This window comes from Cervus elaphus, chromosome 19 (assembly GCF_910594005.1).
Source record: "Cervus elaphus chromosome 19, mCerEla1.1, whole genome shotgun sequence".
NCBI classification, from domain to species: domain Eukaryota; kingdom Metazoa; phylum Chordata; class Mammalia; order Artiodactyla; family Cervidae; genus Cervus; species Cervus elaphus.
The window spans coordinates 12,589,523-12,605,293 of NC_057833.1; the positions used below are offsets into that span (position 1 = coordinate 12,589,523).

Consider the following 15,771-nt stretch of genomic DNA (forward strand, 5'->3'; position numbering starts at 1 on the left):
AAGGAATGTGATGCTGCCTATAAGCTGTTCATAAATGAAAATTATTAATTTTTATATACTTTGAGTTACATCACTGTTCCATATGTTTGTAGACACAGCTTTATCTTTGAGCCTCTGTAGTTTTATTTGTAAAATCTGAACTAATATTTAAATACCCTTTAATCCCAGCTTGATGCTGGGAAAGATTGAAGGCAGGAGGAGCAGGGGACAATAGAGGATGAAATGGATGGATGGCATCACCGACTCAATGGACATGAGTTTGAGTAAACTCTGGGAGTTGGTGATGGACAGGGAGGCCTGGCGTGCTGCAGTCAATGGGGTCATGGAGAGTTGGACACGACTGAGTGACTGAACGGACTGAATCCCAGCTTAGCACAAAGTTTGCTTATATAGACACATTTAGGAACAAACATTTATTTTAAAATTTAAAAAGAATACTTGCTTGAAATCATAAAAAATAGTAATTCTTTTTAAATGGGTAATATTTTCCTTATGATTTGCTTCCATTGAAATATATTATCTTTTTCACATACTAGATAGAAGCAATTTAACAATACAAATTAGTTACCTACAATATGTTAAAACTACTGAGAAATGCAGATTTAGAGATGCGACCATCAGTTTTGTTATAAATACTTATCAGTCCAACTGTGGTATATACTAATTAACTAGATTTTATACTTTGGGGCTGAAACCCTGAGGAACCCGTGGGGTCACTGGGCAGAGTTCAGTATGCACCTGTTCCCAGAGCTAAAACTAAACCATGCCCATCAAGAAACGAAAATCCCAATATCTTTTAATGTTTGAATATTTATTTGTAATCACAGGCTTTCCTAAATTATTATATTGCCTTATACTTCGCTGTTTTACTAGAATAATGATTTAGGCTATTTAATGCAGAGTACAGTCATTTTGTTTAGAATGTGGTGTAGACAGATTTTTCTTGCTTTTCAGAAATTACTAAGCTCCGTCAGTGCCATAGCTGATCCGTCTTCAGTTCCAGAGGCTTCTTCTGGTGTCTGTCGCTCTTGACAGTGGTACTTCACTTTCAGTGGTTTGCTGGGGTACCAGACCAAGTGAATACGGCAGGGAATAATTTCCTGGGGAACAAGAGTTCTAAAAGATTATGATCTGCCAAAACTTCTGGTTTAAGCAATTCTATGTACCATTATGTTTTACCTGTGTTGAGAATTCATGGAGTAGAACAGTATAATCAAAATCAATTGCATCATCATTTGTTTTCTAGAAGAAGAAAAAAGAATTAGTGCAATAGATAGGATAGGTTTATATTAGCTCAGAATTTGGAAGGCTCATCTTATGTAACTTCTTCAGTGGGTCCCTTGAATCACCTGCCGCCTCTTAGAGTCTAGCCTCATCCCCTTTGGTGCTATCCTACATCAAGATGTATAAGTCATGGATTCGTACTGTTTTGCCACCAAGTCAGGAAAATCTAGTAAGATCTTTCTATCACTTTTTCTCTTTAATACTTACAGGTTTTGATGGAGACTAAGGTCTATGAGATAGGGAGAATCTATTGATACTCATATATGCACCTCAAGCTGATATGTAGACCTGCTATGCCAGGCAGTTAAGACAAGGGCCGGGCAACCAGGATTTCTAGAAGGCCACTGTGGCCAAGTCCTGTGCTAGGCATTTCATACATTTTCTCATGGAATTCTCCTGTCTTGCAAGAATATGTATTATGGTAATGGTAGTCACTCAGTTGTGTCCGACTCTTTGCAATCCCATGGACTGTAGCCCACCAGGCTGCTCTGTCCATGGGGTTTTCCAGGTAAGAGTGCTGGAGTGGGTTGCCATTCCTTTCTCCAGAGGATCTTCCCAACCCAGGGATCAAACCTGGATCTCCTGCATTGCAGGCAGATTCTTTACCACCTGAGCAACCAGGTAAGCCCTTGTTTTATAGGGAAGGTAACTTGAGGTTACAGCTGCTGCTGCTGCTGCTAAGTTACTTCAGTCGTATCCGACTGTGCGACTCCATAGACAGCAGCCCACCAGGCTCCCCCGTCCCTGGGATTCTCCAGGCAAAAACACTGGAGTGGGTTGCCATTTCCTTTTCCAATGCGTGAAAGTGAAAAGTGAGAGAAGTTGCTCAGTCGTGTCCGACTCTTTGCCACCCTATGGACCACAGCCTACCAGCCTCCTCCACTCATGGGATTTTCCAGGCAAGAGTACTGGAGTGGGGTGCCATTGCCTTCTCTGGAGGTTACAGCTAGTAGGTGATAAATGGGGATTCAAACCCAGATAAATCTATGGACTCCACCACCCACATTCTTCATGTTGTACCACACTGCTTCTAAAACCAGCACATTTTCCAGGTAAAGCAGGCAGTCTCCCACATCTCTTTTATTCATTTGATTTTTATAAATGTTATGAGTGACTAAATCAATTTCCTGTTTTTTTGACAGTAACTGCTTGGGCTGCAAAAGAGCTTATCCCTTTAGTTAAAAAAAAAAAATGGAAGAAATATTTAATTTGGATTGTGATTTTAATCCACCAGGTTTTCGTTGAGACTATTTAAGAATATGAAAAAGCAAAAACAAACAAAAAGGACTTGATACTGCATTCTGTCTTCCCTTTGCTTACACTGATGAAGATTTTTTACAAGCCATGAAATGTCCATCAGGTGGAGAAAGGGAGGGAGGGATAAGGTGAAAAGAGTGGACCTGGATCGATCACAAATTGACTGCTTTTCTGTGGTGCTTTTCATCACTGGGTAGGTTTGCCTTCTGCCGAGCAGCGTACCCATGAATGGTGAACGCACGTATCCAAAGACAGACTGCAGAGTCAGAGAATCCCTAAGAGAACATGTAGTGTCTTTTCTATAAAGAACAGCTTCTGGAGGCTCCAGCTGTCAGCTGGGCGTTGCTGGCTCTGGGGGTGGATTTAGCCTGTTTGACTCGTTTGGTGGCGATCTTGACCTTGGGCTCTGTTGACACAGCCGGCTGCTCTGCTGTGTAATTCTTGTCTCAGACTTCTGCTCTGCCTGCATGATTTCTCAAGATCTGCTTACCATTTATTTCTACAGTTAAAAAAATTGGTCTAGGGGGTTCAGGATGGGGAACACATGTACACCCATGGCTGATTCATGTCAGCGAATGGCAAAAACCACTACAATATTGTAAAGTAATTAGCCTCCAATTTAAATAATTAAAAAAAGAAAAAAATTGGTCTTATATGTATGTTTTCAGGGCAGTGCCTCTTTGTTTTTGAAAATAGCATTTCTGAAGGAAACCGTGGCACTCTCCAGATTTAAGGCAAAACAGGAAAAGGCCTGAAGTAAATGATGGCATTCCAATTAATCCAAACAAAAATTTGGGTTATTGTAATGCTTGGACACTCTCTACATTTAATTAAGACTTTCCTTAATTAAGTTATTGAAACACATGTTTTTATAGATGCTTCCTCCTTCAGGAGGAAGCAACCTTAGCCCAAACTGAAAACTAGGCTCATTAAAGAACCGCAGCCCAGACATGGCACGTCCATGAACCTGGCCAAGTATCCAGGGTGCACTGCCCACACCAAGTAAGGCTCTGCCTGCCAGAAAGCCATTATTCTTAATATTATTGAGAAATAATCCCTTAGTTTTGTTCAAATCATGACATATGTCAAAACCTTAGTCCAAACTGATGATCTGCTGTCACATTCTTCAGATAACTCGGCACTGTAATCTTCCTAGAGACAGACCTGAAGTGTTTGGTTTCCTTACTCATGACCCACGCTACCAGCTATTGCTCCACTCCCCTCTAAAAAAGGAATGATCCCTAGCAGAACCAGTGTGGTTTTGAGAATAAGTAGGCTTAGGTTATTAGTATATGCTATCATAAGTTGTTTTTTTTAATTGAAGTGTAGTTGATTTACAGTGTTGCTAGTTTCTGTGTACAGTGGTGACTCAGTTATACACACACATATTCTTTTTCCTAGGTTACAGTAGGTCTTTGGTTATTTTACATATAGCAGTTTGTATCTGCTAATTTATCCCTCCCCTACCCCTTTTCCCCTAACTGTAAGTTTGTTTTCTATGTTTGTGAGTCTGTTTCTGTTTCATAAATAAGTTCATTTGTATATTTTAGATTCGGCATATAAGTGATATTGCATGGTATTTGCGTGACTTCACTTAGTATGATAATCTCTAGGTCCATCCATGAAGCTACCAATGGCACAACTTCTTTTTTATGGCTGAGTAATACTGTGTATCTATACTACATCCTCTTATCTATTCATCTGTTAATGGACATTTTAGGTTGCTTCCATGTCTTGGCTATATTGTAAATAATGCTGCTGTGAACATGAGTATCTTTTCGGATGATGGTTTTCTCAGGATATATGTCCAGGAGTGGAACTGCTGGACCATATGGTAATTCTATTTTTAGTTTTCTATTCCTTAGTTTTCTAAGGAACCTCCATACTATTTTCCACGGTGGCTGAATCAACTTACCTTCCCACCAGCAGTTTTAGGAGGTTTCCTTTATCTCCAAGTCTCCAGAATTTCTATTTGTAGACATTTAAAATATGATGGCCATTCTGACCAGGTTGTGAGGTGGTACCTCACTGTAGTTTTAATTTGCATTTCTATAATCAGTTAGCAGTATTGAGCATCTTTTCAGGTGCCTGTTGGCCATCTGTGTGTCCTCCTTGGAGAAATGTCTATTTAGCTCCTTTGCTTATTTTTTGCTTGGGATTTTTTTTATATTGAGTAATATGAACTATTTGTACATTTTAGAAATGAAGCCCTTGCCAGTTGCATTATTTGCAAATATTTTCTCCCATTCCATAGGTTGTCATTTTATTTATGGTTTCCTTTGCTATGCAAAAGCTTTTCAGGTTGATTAGGTCCCAGTTATTTACTTTTGCTTTTATTTCTGTTGCCTTGGGAGACTGACCGAAGAAATTTCTGCTACAACTTTTATCAGAGGATGTTTTGCCTGCTTTCTTTTCAAGGAGTTTTATGGTGTCTTTAAGTCAATGGTGGTTTTCTTAGCGGAATAAATAAGGCAGGTAAGATGGTTTCTGTAATATACTGTTGTTGGCCAACGGGGGCCTCTGGTTAGGGTGAAGACCTGGACTGACAGACTGACGGCTACTGGTTAGGTAGTTTGAGGTGCTGACGGCAGCTAGTATTAATAGCATTTGGAACAATGCTAGAAAAGTAACAGCTTTCCTTTTCTCAGTTCACATCAAAGGCTAAGGATGTCAGTAAGGTCTGTATCTTTTTTTCTCCCTAGTCAACAGGTATTTCCCATGCCCTTGGTTTAGCCCTCACGGTCTGAGAATGACGTCTATTCTCCAATTGTAAGGTAGCAGCTGCCAGTAAGATGGGTCTTAGATTTGTAGTTCAGCTTTCTTAGCCCACTCTTCTCTCAGGCTGTGTTTGTTTGAGGCTGTGAGTTTCTAAAGCTGCACTTCCTTACACAACTGGATTAAAAGGTGAGCTTATCCCTGCGTGTACAGATAGTAGTTCCCACCCAGAGAGCTTTCAGAAAAACTATAACCCTTATCGTTTCCTGAGCTACCTTGGGCCACGGAGCCCCTCCGTCACTCCTTGCTTCTCTGTCTTGGCTTTGTCAGCCCTGCCTTCCTGGCTCTAGTCTCCTAGGGACAGTCCCGAGACTTTCTGATCTTGGTGACCTTTTTAAAAAAATTGTTGCTTGTTTTGCTTCTTGCTGGGTTTTTGTTTTTGTTTTTTTCTTTTTCTGAAAGATCAAAAAAATCTTTACTGGCTACCAAATAGCAGAATTTGAAAATCTATGAGGGTTTGTGCATACTTCTTTTAAGAGAACTCTAATCTTGGAAGGCAAGCTAACGAGGGTCAGGCCCAGTTAGTGCTTGGATGGGAGATGCCTGTAGAAATAAGATAACTCTGATCTGAAATGTGGGCTTCCCGGGGGGCTCAGTGGTAAACAATCCACCTGCCAATGCAAGAGACAAGGGTTCGACCCCTGGGTTAGGAAGATTCCCCTAGAGAAATTAATGGCAACCCACTCCAGTATTCTTCCCTGGAGAATTCCATGGACAGAGGCACAAAAGAGTCAGATATAACTCAGCGAAGCAACAACAATCTGAAATGCTATCAACCTTAAACCAAATTTCCCAGTTGCTTCAGCATTTAGATTTATGTTAGCTTCAGTAAGATTACTGATCTTCATTTCATACTCCTAAGGGAAGTGATTTGCCTTAGGTGACCCAGCAAGCAGTTGCACATTCAATTATTATTATCTAAAACCCAAATACCACAGAGTAAAAATCTAAAACTACTCAGTGACCATTCTCCCCCTGCATTTGATTTTCCTAACCCTACAGTTACATTTGTCCCCACTTTCCCACTTTGCAGGCTAGTTGAGGGATACTGATGGACAGATGATAGACATCAAGACTGGCTAGAATGAGCCAGAAATGGAGCTGCTGTTTTTGAACCACAGCAAAAACTGGTGATGACTTCGGTGATGTGAGATGTACAAATGCAAAAAATGGAAAACACTGCCATTAAAAGATACTGTTTTTTTCTATTTTGTCTCTGTTATTCTATTCCTGTTGTGTTTTCCGCTGACACTCATTAAAATTATTTCTATTACTTTGACACCATTTTCTACACTAAACAAAAAATTTCCCCTGATGTCTCTCAGTTAAAGTCTTGTGTTGAGGATATGACTGACTTGGTAGATGAGAGAAAGTGACCTGACAAAAGATTTAGTGCTGTATACAGACCCCTAATGTAACAACTCTCAATTAAACGGTCATCTCTATTAAAAGTGCTCTATAGGGGAAAGAAATGTGTTCATTTCAATAAGTAAAATACATTTCAAACAGTTGTCCGCTTTACAAGTGACCTTTGATAGGCACACCAAGCTCTTACTGGCAATAATGCTGACTGGATGCTGGGCAAATCCTTGTCCTCAGAAGATACTCACTAACAGCAGTCCACAGTGATCTGTATCTCTGCAAAGACACTAACTCCATCAAGTCTTCCTTCTCTTCCCTACAAGTCCTACTTCACCCCTCTCTACTGGATTTTTCTCATCAACATACAGATATGTTGCTAAATCTCCCGGCCTGAAAATACAACAGAAAACCCCCGTGACCTGCCCTACAGTGCTACTCTCTCTTTTTTTAAAATTCCCCTTTACAGCTAAATCCCTTGAGACAGGGAGTATCCATTCCATTCCCATTCTTTCCTTACCCTGCTCCAGTCAGCATTTCACCCACCCTGTGCCAGTGAGACAACTCTTGATAAGCTTGCCAACTGACTATATCAAATGGCCAATTCTTGGTCCTCATCTTCCTTGACTTCCCAGGAACATTTGAAACAATCAGCCCTCATCCTTGAAAGGCTTTCTTTTCTACTATCTCCAACTTTTAAACTTAGAAGTGTTCCAGGACTCAATCCTTTCATGACCTTTCTCTGTCTACATTCATTTTCTGATCTCATCCACTCTTGTGGCTTTAAAAGCCATCTATTTTGTGTTTGGCCTTGGAGTATAAAATGAAGCAGGGCAAAAGTTAACAGTATTGCCAAGAGAATGCACCGGTCATAGCAAACACCCTCTTCCAACAACACGAGAGAACTCTACACATGGACATCACCAGATGGTCAACACCGAAATCAGACTGATTATATTCTTTGCAGCCAAAGATGAAGAAGCTCTATACAGTCAGCAGAAACAAGACCGGGAGCTGACTGTGGCTCAGATCATGAACTTCTTATTGCAAAATTCAGACTTCAATTGAACAAAGTAGGGAAAACTACTAGGCCATTCAGATATGACCTACATCAAATCCTTATGATTACACAGTGCAAGTGACAAACAGATTAAAGGGATTAGATCTGCTAGACAGAGTGCCTGATGAACTATGGACAGAGGTTCATAACACTACAGGAGGCAGTGATCAATACCATCCCCAAAAAAAGAAATGCAAAACGGCAAAAGGGTTGTCTGAGGAAGCCTTACAAATAGCTGAGAAAAGAAGAGAAGCAAAAGACAAAGAAGAAAAGGGAAGATACATCCATCTGAATGCAGAGTTCCAAATAATAGCAAGGAGAGATAAGAAAGGCTTCTTAAGTGATCAATGCAAAGAAATAGAGGAAAACAATCGAATAGGAAACTAGAGATCTCTTTAAGAAAACAAGAGATACCAAGGGAACATTTCATGCAAAGATGGGCACAATAAAGGAATGAAATGGTATGGTCCTAACAGAAACAGATATTAAGAAGAGGTGGCAAGAATACACAAGTATACCAAAAAAAGATCTTCATGACCCAGATAATAACGATGGTGTTATCACTCACCTAGAGCCAGACATCCTGGGATGTGAAGTCAAGTGGGCCTTAGGAAGTATCACTACGAACAAAGCTAGCGGAGGTGATGGAATTCCAGTTGAGCTACTTCATATCCTGAAAGATGATGCTATGAAAGTGCTGCACTCAATGTGCCAGCAAATTTGGAAAACTCGGCAGTGGCCACAGGACTGGAAAAGGTCAGTTTTCATTCCAATCCCAAAGAAGGACAATGCAAAAGAATGTTCAGACTACCACACAATTGCACTCACTTCACAGGCTAGCAAAGTAATGCTCAAAATTCTCCAAGCCAGGCTTCAATAGTACATGAACTGAGAACTTCCAGATGTTCAAGCTGGATTTAGAAAAGGCAGAAGAACAAAAAATCAAATCGCCAACATTCATTGCATCATAGAAAAAGCAAGAGGATTTCAAAAAAACATCTACTACTGCTTCAATGACTACACTGAAGCCTTTATGTGGATCACAACAACAAACTGGAAAATTCTTAACAAGATGGAAATACCAGGCCACCTCACCTGCCTCCTCAGAAATCTGTATGCAGGCCAAGAAGCAACAGTTAGAACCAGACATGGAACAATGGACTGGTTCCAAATTGGGAAAGGAGTACGTCAAGGCTGTATCTTGTCACCCTGCTTATGTAACTTATACGCAGAGTACATCATGAGAAGTGCTGGGCTGGAGGAAGCACAAACTGGAATCAAGATTGCCAGGAGAAATATCAACAACCTCAGATACACAAATGACACCACTCTTACGGCAGAAAGTGAAGAGGAACTAAAGAGCCTCTTGATGAAGGTGAAAGAGGAGAGTGGAAAAATTGACTTAAAACTCAACATTCAAAAAACGAAAATCATGGCGTTTGGTCCCATCACTTATTGGCAAATAGATGGAGAAACAATGGAACCAATGACAGACTTTTATTTTCTAGGGCTCGAAAATCACTGCAGATGGTGACTGCGGCCACGAAACTAAAAGACACTGGCTCCTTGGAAGAAAAGCTATGACCAACCTAGACAGCATATTAAAAGGCGGAGACATTACTTTGCCAACATTGTTCCATCTAGTCAAAGCTATGGTTTTTCCAGGAGCCATGTATGGATGTGAGAGTTGGACTATAAAGAGAGCTGAGCACCAAAGAATTGATGCTTTTGAACTGTGGTGTTGTAGAAGAGTCTTGAGAATCCTTTGGACTGCAGGGAGATCAAACCAGTCAGTCCTAAAGGAGATCAGTCCTGAATATTCATTGGAAGGACTGATGCAAAGAGATGACTCAGTAGAAAAGACCCTGATGCTGCAAAAGACTGAAGGCAGGAGGAGAAGGGGACGACAGAGGACAAGATAGTAGGATGGCATCACTGACTCAATGGACTTGAGTTTGAGCAAGCTCCAGGAGACGATGAAAGACAGGGAAACCTGGTGTGCTGCAGTCCGTGGGGTTGCAGAATCAGACACAACTGAGCGACTAAGCAGCAACGTATTGTTGACACCAACCCAGACCTCGCCCCTGAACTTCAGACTCTTACGTTCAGAGGACTATCCAAATGCTCTACTTGGAATTTAGAATGCCCCAAATCAAGCTAATTTCTACCTAAATCTGTTCTTCTGTAAATGAAAAGTAGCTTTCTGGTTATTCATGCCAAATCCTAAGACTCATCCTCAAGTTTTCTCATTGTCGGACATTCCACATTCAGCCCATCAACAAATACTGTTAGTCTGTCTTCAGAATCCAAATGCTTCTCACCACCTCCACAGCTGACACCCTGGTCCAAGTCACCAGCAGACTTTGCCGAGGTCACTGCAATACTCTCTTGTTCTGCCTGCTTCCACCCTTGTCTGTCTAGCCTGTTCTCAACACAGCAGCCAAAACGATCCAATCTGGAAGTCAGATTGTCACTCTTCTGCTAAAAAAAATCCTGTGCTAAGTAAATGACAAGGTCCTTCTGGTGGCCTCCCAGGCCTCGTGTGGACTCATCCAGCCCGTCAGCCACACTGCGGCCTCGGGTCCCTCTGCCTGAAACCCCTTCTCTTCTGGAGGCATGGCTGGCTCTCACTTCTCCTGGACCTCTGCTCAAATTAGAGGGGCCTGACTTTAGACTAAAGTATAATTCTCCCAACACCCCACATTCCCTTCTCCCTACTTTATTTTTCTCCAGAGCCCTTATCACCATCTGAGGCACATTTTCTTGTTTATCGGTTCACCGTCCTCTCTCACTAGAATGAGTCCCAATACAGACAGCTACATGTGAGTCTTTTGTTCACTGCTATTATCCTCAGTCCCCAAGAGAGTATCTGACATTGACATATTTATCGAGTGAATGAAATGCAGTTAAAACTCTTGCCACAAATCTAGAAACTCATATTAATTCTGTCTAAGAACATTGCACTGGTTGCATCCCTCGGGTAGCCAGTTAGTTTTTGTCTTTCTTACCCACTGCTTGACACCGCTAATCTGGGACATGTAGTAGTGGAGAAACGGTGTTGTCTTTTGCCACATCACATAGGAGCTGCCCAGAAAAGCTAGGTCCCAGATGGGCCTCAGAGACGGAGCAATGTATCCATGACTGTCTGAAGGGGCAAGAAAGCACATGCATGTCAAGACATTTATAGGACAAAATGTTAGAATTTTCAGTAGTCAAACAGGACTCATCTGTGTCTTCATTGTCTAGAGGTTTACATGCTTCAACTTGCCTGGTAGGTAAAAAGCTACTATAAAACCGTTTAAGGGCTATTTGCTGTATTACATAAATGCAAACTAAGAGTGGTAATGATTAACCTAAAAATCTTCCATCTTTTAATTAGATGGAAATATCTATCAGTTATATTCTCCACATCCCTTTCTACTTTCGTTCTACAGTGAACGTGCTGGTCTTCACCAATCTAGCAAATGTCTTTGTCCTTCTCTGATCCTAGGCGTTAAAGCCAATCAGTGGCAGCATCTGTCACCTTTTTTTTTTTTTTTTTTTTGACCAAATGAAAAAAATCAAGTGGGTTTTGTCTTTGGAACTGTAATCTTTTTAATTCAGCATTTATTTAAAAAAAATTACTTAATGTCAGATACTGGGATGGGTAGGGAAACAATGACTAATTATCTTTTGTGACTTTTTGGAACTCTAATTTTAGCAAGTTATTTATGAGCTGTCCATGAACCATCATTTATGTAGTTTGAAAGAGATATTCCTGGTCTGTATTGCAGCCCAATAATAGTTTAATATGTGAGGAATACTAACAGCTTACTTAGGAAATGAACCCTTCTTGGTAAAATAATCCTTTCGCATAAATTCTGCTCTGTGTTGGTAGAACTTGACTGGGTTGATTTATAACGGTATCAGTTCAGAAGGCATTCATTGATTGCTTGGGTGCTGTGGGCAACACAAAGAGAGGCCCTACCCTCCTCTTCTTTACAGTGTAGAAAGGCAGCTGACATACCTTTCTTAGGAGAGGGAAGATTAGAGAGGAGAGGAGGGCACAGGGAACGGGGAGGTTTCTCTGGGCTGAAGAAGTTGGGGGAAATGTCACAGAGATGAGACTTGAGCTGAGCCTTGAATTCCTGTCATGTGTGTGTGTGCGCACACGCATGTGAGAAAGAGTGACAGACTTCCTTCATCTTACAGTGCCACTCTGAGTTTACATCTTGAGATCAAAACAAATTAACCACAGAAGAAAAATCAGTTACACAAAATACTGCGAATAGTGAGGACAGCTGAATTTGTGTCCATCATGCATTCAGTAGCACTGACGCAGTCACTCTGGACTTTGGCTGGTTATTCCCCAGTCTTTTATATGTAACATATTGGGCTCATCTATAGGAAGTTTATGAACTTATTAGAAAAGGTGAAATTTTTTACTCATAATGAAAACTAGACAGTTACTTTTTAGGGGAAAAACAGTGCAGAGCAAAGATATCATAAAATGGATTAGCTCTTCTCACTCACCAATTGTAGAGAAAACTGCTCAACAGTCAAAAACCCTGGGTTGATTAAATAATGGGATCGGCTGAGAGTTGCATTGCCTACTCCAAAATGGATTTTCAGATTATGAGACTGATGCGCTGCCCACTGCGCTAAGAAGGCGCTTCCAAAATGGATTTTAATTCACTTTATCCAAAACCAAACCTTTTCAGTTGTAAGTAGATAATTTTATATATACAGGCTATAAATACACCATTAAATGTCTCTGCTGAATTTAAAGTGACAAGAGAACGTGTAGGTTTCATTGATAAAAACATACACTCCATTAAATTATTTGAATCTTCATAGCAACATGTTGTTGTATTATTATAGAATGATCCTTATGGGCATATAGGACTTTTAATCTGTACTATTAAAAAGTGTCCAAAATCTAGAAATCCTGTGGTAAATAAATATTTAAAAGAGAAGGTCCAAAATGATTTCTAAAAATTTGTGTTTTAAGAGGAATATATAAAACCACATTTCCCCAGCTAATGCTAAGGAGGGGTGTGTGCTAAGTCACTAAGCCGTGTACGACTCTCTACGACCCTAGGGACTGCAGCCCACCAGGCTCCTCTGTCCATGGGATTCTCCAGGCAAGAAGACTGGAGTGGGTTGCCATTTCCTTCTCCAGGGGATCTTCCTGACCCAGGGGTCGAACCTGCGTCTCTTATGTCTCCTGCACTGGCAGGTGGGTTCTTTACCACTAGCGCCACTTGGGAAGCCCCCCTTTCTTCCCACTTGCATTTAGCTAAGGAGAGGATCAATCCCTAAGTAACTAGATTGTAAGTATTGGTCAGTGGCCCCCTTATTTCAGGCAGTTAAATATAAGCAAATTCTACTACAGTATGAGATTCTGATTCTTTGGAACAGGATTTAATCCAAGTTGTCAGAGACCTATAATGAGACCGATCCAAACTCTGCATTTGAGAAGCGCAAAGAGCAGGATCTGACCTCCAGGTCTGTCAGAACACTCGACCCCGTAATGGAGGGACACAGATGCAGTAATGAATGGAGACCGCAGGGCCTCCATGCTGAAACGGGGCCTCTCACAGCCTCCCGGCAAGTGAGCAAGCTGAGAGAGAGACAGGGAGCACCGTGGTCAGATGTCAAGTCTAATGCCTAAGTGCAGGTGCAGGGATGACTTTGTGGTTTTGGAAATTGGATTTGCCGGTAAGTGCTGGGTCTCTTAGTGCCAGAGCAAATGGGCTCTGCTTCACTTCAGCTGAGTCACTTGAGAAGCAAGGTTCATTTCTTAGAAGAGACGGCACCACTGCCCATTAGCTCTGGACCTAAAATGAGATCAGCTCGACTCCACTACAGCCTCCCAGCAAGGCCCCAAGACAGTCGGCTCGCCCAGCCCTGGTGCAGAACACGATGCTGGGCACAGCCAAGGCCCTGGATGGGGTCTCATCACTTTAAGTTCCCAAAGCCACCACCAGAAACCTCTAGGAATATCTCCTCGGCTCCTGGACTCAACCCTGAAAACTGCACCTCTGTGTGTGGGTCCTGTTACAAAGACCTCCACCTCTTTTGGAGTCGAGCTCTTGCCCTGCCCGCGTCTGGGATGGAGTCACTATCTCGTACTGGAGGAGGAGAACCGGAAAAGGATACTTCTGAATTTTGTTTAAATAATGAGGCAAACCACCTTCTGTCATTCAAGTGCCATTTGGGAAATAAATTTTTACATGAGCATTCTTCTTGAGACTTAGTAATGACACACACTCCTGAATATAGAAATTCCAGAGACGGGTACATACCAGGAATGCTGACTGTGTTCAAGGGGCTTTTAAGTTGCTTCATGAGCTTGTAGAGATGGTAATCCTCTTCCTGTCTCCTCTCCTTCTTAATGAGCTGAGTACACGTCACATTAACGGCCGGTCTGGGCTTCTCATTCCTGAAAAATACTTGAGCAGAACATTTTCCCAGACGTTTCTCATCTTCCTGAAATAAAAATTTTGAAATTACAAGAGATGGTTCCTCATCACTTCCCACCCAACCCAACATACAAACACAAGACTGGGGAGCGTCCCGTACCCGGCAGGCACGCCCTGGCATGCACATGCAGTGGTCTGCTTTGTAGAGTGTGGTTTTGGGGCTCACACTGAACACAGCAATCTTCAGCCTTTGCTGTCTTTTAAATTCCTGCTTTCTGATGGTGCCCTTAGGAAAGCAGGCTGGGCCTTTTCCCAAAGAAATACTCACTGACAACTGTGAGTGCTGCTCACCTCAAAACTCTAGGACGGGTACTCTCCTCTCTGGGACCAATGTAATGCCCAACTGGAACTCACGCTTGCAAACTCTGACCAAGAGGAAGCCGATCTCCATGACACAAGTGACAATACCATCATGCTGCCTGATGAATTTGGTCCTCCTACTCCAATTTTACAGATTAAGAGTGACGTTTAAAGAGGAACCTCCTCCATGTGTCACAGCTAATAAGTGGTCAGCCAGGACCTGAGCTGTGTCTGTGATGCCGGGGCCCTAGCTCTGTGAGAGCCCCGAGATCTAATCTGCAAGAAGCAGAGGCACAAACCACCCCAGTGGGGCTGCTCCAAGTATCCACGTGACCGAGGGCTGTCGGCTTATACTCACATGGAAACCGAGACACGCTGAGTGTTCTGGGATCTCCCTCACTTACTTTCCAACCCAGAGACACATGGAGCTGGGTGGCTGGATGCTTTAAGTAGACATCAAGTGCACGACTCATTTCTGGGACAGTTCTTTACCCTTTTAGGTCACTGATTCCTTAATCTAACAATAAAAGCCAAGGAACCACTTCCCAGAAAAATGCATGTTCGCTCAAACCATCCACTGGGCCTATGATTTGAGGAAGTTCATGGCCCGAATTAACTCCTGTAACAACTTGGTCGCTTGACCAACTAAATTCTTTTCCCTTTTACAGTCATTTGAACTGTGTGGAGTCCCAGTTAAAACAACCAAAAATAAATAAATAAATAAAAGCCCACAAACAAACTGTAATCAAGACTGGATCTACCTAAGAAGCCTCCTCCTGGAACTAAAGCCAAAAACCCCACAAAAACTGCAATAGGCTTTCCTAATCATCAGGGCCACACAGGGAAACGGTGAAGGCAGCATTCTGGAAGAGGCTTATCAAGGGCAAAAGACAGGGCTGGCACGTGGCTCTTTTGATGTCAAAGCTATTTCCAAGGCAGAGGAAAGGAAATGGGTGTTGTCCCCTTTTGTTTTTTCCTCCCCCCACCCCCCGCCAACCCAGTTGGCCCCACAGAATCAAAGCAGTTGCCTGAAGATGAAAGAACTCTCCTTACCCTGTCAATTAGCTCACCATGCCCTTCAGAGAAGCACAGTAGGTCAAAATAATCTAGTGGTCACTTTCCCTTTTGCTTTAAAGAACACCTCCACTGGCAACGCAGAAACCAAAAGCACCTTCCTATGCTCTAAGAAAACGTTATTTCTTAGGTTAATAAGCCACGTTGGCTTGTCCGGTCAACTTTCCTCCAGAAGCATCCACTGGAGGGGTCCTGCCT

At 42.1% G+C, this 15,771-nt stretch overlaps 1 protein-coding gene across 1 annotated transcript in view; it reads right to left on the reverse strand.

Moving 5' to 3' along the window:
• Positions 1-790: 790 nt before the first annotated feature.
• Positions 791-15,771, reverse strand: part of RARRES1 (retinoic acid receptor responder 1) — a 42,221-nt gene continuing 27,240 nt past the window's right edge. Inside the window, exons 3-6 of the mRNA XM_043873937.1 lie at positions 14,023-14,206; positions 10,744-10,880; positions 1,180-1,242; positions 791-1,100 (exon numbers count right to left, since the gene is read on the reverse strand). Of these exons, the coding sequence (XP_043729872.1) occupies positions 951-1,100; positions 1,180-1,242; positions 10,744-10,880; positions 14,023-14,206 (534 nt within the window). The 3' untranslated portion in view covers positions 791-950. The remainder of the gene's footprint in view (positions 1,101-1,179; positions 1,243-10,743; positions 10,881-14,022; positions 14,207-15,771) is intronic.